Source organism: Myotis lucifugus, unplaced genomic scaffold (assembly GCF_000147115.1).
Source record: "Myotis lucifugus unplaced genomic scaffold, Myoluc2.0 scaffold_455, whole genome shotgun sequence".
Taxonomy (NCBI): Eukaryota; Metazoa; Chordata; class Mammalia; order Chiroptera; family Vespertilionidae; genus Myotis; species Myotis lucifugus.
The window spans coordinates 740807-743871 of record NW_005871503.1 but is presented as its reverse complement, the minus strand read 5'-3'; the positions used below and the strand labels follow the sequence as shown (position 1 = coordinate 743871).

General features: G+C 33.3%; 1 protein-coding gene across 1 annotated transcript in view; it reads left to right on the top strand.

Annotated features, from left to right (window-relative positions):
* Positions 1–1192: 1192 nt before the first annotated feature.
* The window catches only part of SLC16A9 (solute carrier family 16 member 9), a 31931-nt gene continuing 30058 nt past the window's right edge, over positions 1193–3065 (top strand). Inside the window, 1 exon segment of the mRNA XM_006109855.3 lies at positions 1193–1419. Coding sequence (XP_006109917.1) covers positions 1224–1419 — 196 coding nt within the window. The 5' untranslated portion in view covers positions 1193–1223.

Below are 3065 nucleotides of genomic sequence, written 5' to 3'. Positions count from 1 at the left end.
TTGATAAAACATAGTACGCATTCTTTATAACACTCAAAAATAGAAAAAAAATGAATGTTCATATAACTTGTGAAATAAACCTATCTTAGCCTCAGGGGCAGCACCTTGACATTTGAAGGCATTTCCACTAAAGTTAGACACTAGACAAAGATATATACTCTTATTATTTAACATTATTTTGAGTGTCCTGTTCAATGCAAAGACAAAAGAAGGAAATCGGGAGTATAAAAGTTCAAAATAAGGAGGTAAAACTATCGGTTTGTAGATGATTATATAACTATATTTTATTAAGTGTTGTATATACATAAAAGAATCATTTAAATGCAGGCAAGAGAATTTAGTAAGGTAGTAGGATTCAAAATTACCATACAGACATCAACAGATAAATCAAAGAAATAACCCCAATTATAATGTTAGTAAAAAGGATAAAATATCTAAAATAAAAAGAAATGTTGGGGACAACTTTAAACACTTAGAACACAAAAGTAGACTTGAACAAATGGAAATTAACACCATGTTCTTAGCTAGACTCAACATCATACAAAGTATTAATTTTCCTTAAATCGATATGTAAATTAACTTTAGTCCTCATGAAAACATCATCAGATATTTTTAGAGTCAGATTCAGAAATTTATATAAAAAAGGAAATAAACAAGAAGAGCCAAGGAAATACTGAAAAGCTATGCAATGATGGAGAGAGAGAGAGAGGAGAAACTTAGCCCCACTAGAACTTAAAATATATTTAAAATACTTTTTTTAAAGACTTGGTAATTAAATGAATGTGGTAATGATGAGTGAATAGATAGATCAATGGATCTATCCAAATAAACCTATTCTTGCTAAGAATCTGCTTCCTGAGAACCCAAAGTGTAACAGTAAACCCAAATCAGTTATTTCAGTGGCTGGGTGAGGCTGGAAATGTGGTGAATGGAGATAAAATTGGGAAGGAGACTTTTAACTCTATGCCTTTTTATAATTTTAAAAAAAATTGGAGCCACATGTATGTATTATTTAAATCATAAATTAAAACATTTCAGGTTCACTTTATATGCCAGTGATATTTTATGCTTTTCCACGTGTATTTTTTGAAAACGTCTTTTATGTTTCAGTTTAGAAGATATTTTTAATCCAAAATACTATGCCCCACCTCACTCTAAATATGCTTTTCTTTTCTGTTTTTGTTTAAGACCCACAGAGGCACACCTCCTGATCTCACCTTACAATGGAAATGAAGAAGTCACCTGATGGCGGATGGGGCTGGGTGATCGTGCTTGTCTCCTTCTTCACTCAGTTTCTGTGCTATGGATCCCCGATAGCCGTTGGAGTCTTGTACTTAGAATGGCTAGATGCCTTTGGTGAAGGGAAAGGAAAAACAGCCTGGGTCGGATCCCTCGCAAGTGGAGTCGGCTTGCTTGCAAGTAAGTGGGTCAATGTATGCTTCTCCTGACTCATTAGTCATTTAATTACGTTTGCTGCATCATTAACACTGTGCAAGGCAGAGTAGGCTATTTGTTTTTAAAATATAACATGTTTTTCTTGCCTTTCATTGAGATTATTTAACCACTCTTTCACTGTAATAAGCTTGTGTGAAAACACAGAAATTCCATAAGATATTCATTCATTCATGTCTTTATTCATTTATTGGCTACTGTGTGCCAGACAGTGTGCTAGATGCTGAATATGAAAAGATGAAGAGCAAACACATCATTCTGTCCTTAAGGGGCTCACAGTCTCGTGGGAGACACACTTCCATGAGTAAGAATGATACAGGGAAATGAGCGCAGTGATTCAGGAAATGATTCAGGCATGTCCACTGAATGCTGGTAGTCCTATTACATGTTTCATAATTATGCCTCTAATTCAGATACGCTGTGATCAAATCACATGTTCTACATTTGTATCACCTTTATAAGAAAAATTTTACATGGCAAAGGGCAGTCCCATCTCACAATGATGACGCTATTAAGGATTTTAATATAGTGTTTTTTAATAAGATATATGTGATATATTTTGTGTGACCTTCATATAATGTCTCCAAAAGTAATATTCTTGATAAACATTTATATCTGATATAATAGTGATTCCTATAATCTTTACAGAGAAAATAGCAGAGGGGCTTTTATTTTCATTTTAAGACTTAAAATCATATGGCACTTCAATTTCTGGTGTAATAGTTTAAACTCTGCGGTAATATTTAGTGATTATCACTCTAACTTGTTGGCAAACTTACAGGTGTGCTAAACTGGTGACGTAGATTGGATCATTAGCCCCGGGGTATCTTCCTGTGAACTTGACGTGATTTGTTGAGCAAATCACAATTTCTATTCTTACGGGGAAAATAAGGACATTTAACATAGAGATTTGTAAGGTACTTTTCAGCTCTAAAATAATTTGGAATGGAAATAAAATGCATTAGCCATTTCTTTTTTTAAAATGTTGTCTTTCCTAAATCATAAAGGGGACTTCTTAAAACAAAACAAAATGAAACAAAAACAGTTGCTCCCAACTGATGTTAAATTAAAACTAAGACTTGCTCCTAATGACTATGTACAGTGAGTGACTGGTTATTAGACTTGATGGTTATTAGACTTATTGTGATGATCACTTTGTAAGGTATAAAATGTTGAATCACCATGTTGTGTACTTCATACTAATATAATATTGCATGTCATTTAATAATTAAAAATAAAGTAAAACAATAAATACATCCAACTTAAGAAAAAACAAAAACAAGACTTGAAAAACAATGTTGGATCATCTGGCCATGTCGCATAAGATCACTAAACATAACCAAACAAATGAAAATTATACTGTCATTTTGAGCTCTTGATAAGCAGGAAAAGTTTGCCCTAGATTTGTTTGAAGGGTTTTTACCACCCTGAACATGCATGATCTTGTCTAACAGGGCATTTCAAAATGTGAATTTGTATTGTCTTACTGCGAGAGTCACAAGTGGATGATCTTTTATATGTCAAGATACATATCAAGTTTGAGACAGTGATCTGACGTGAGGGGGAGAGCTTTTTTTTAATGTTCTCCACCTAGGCTCCCTTTTTTATTTATC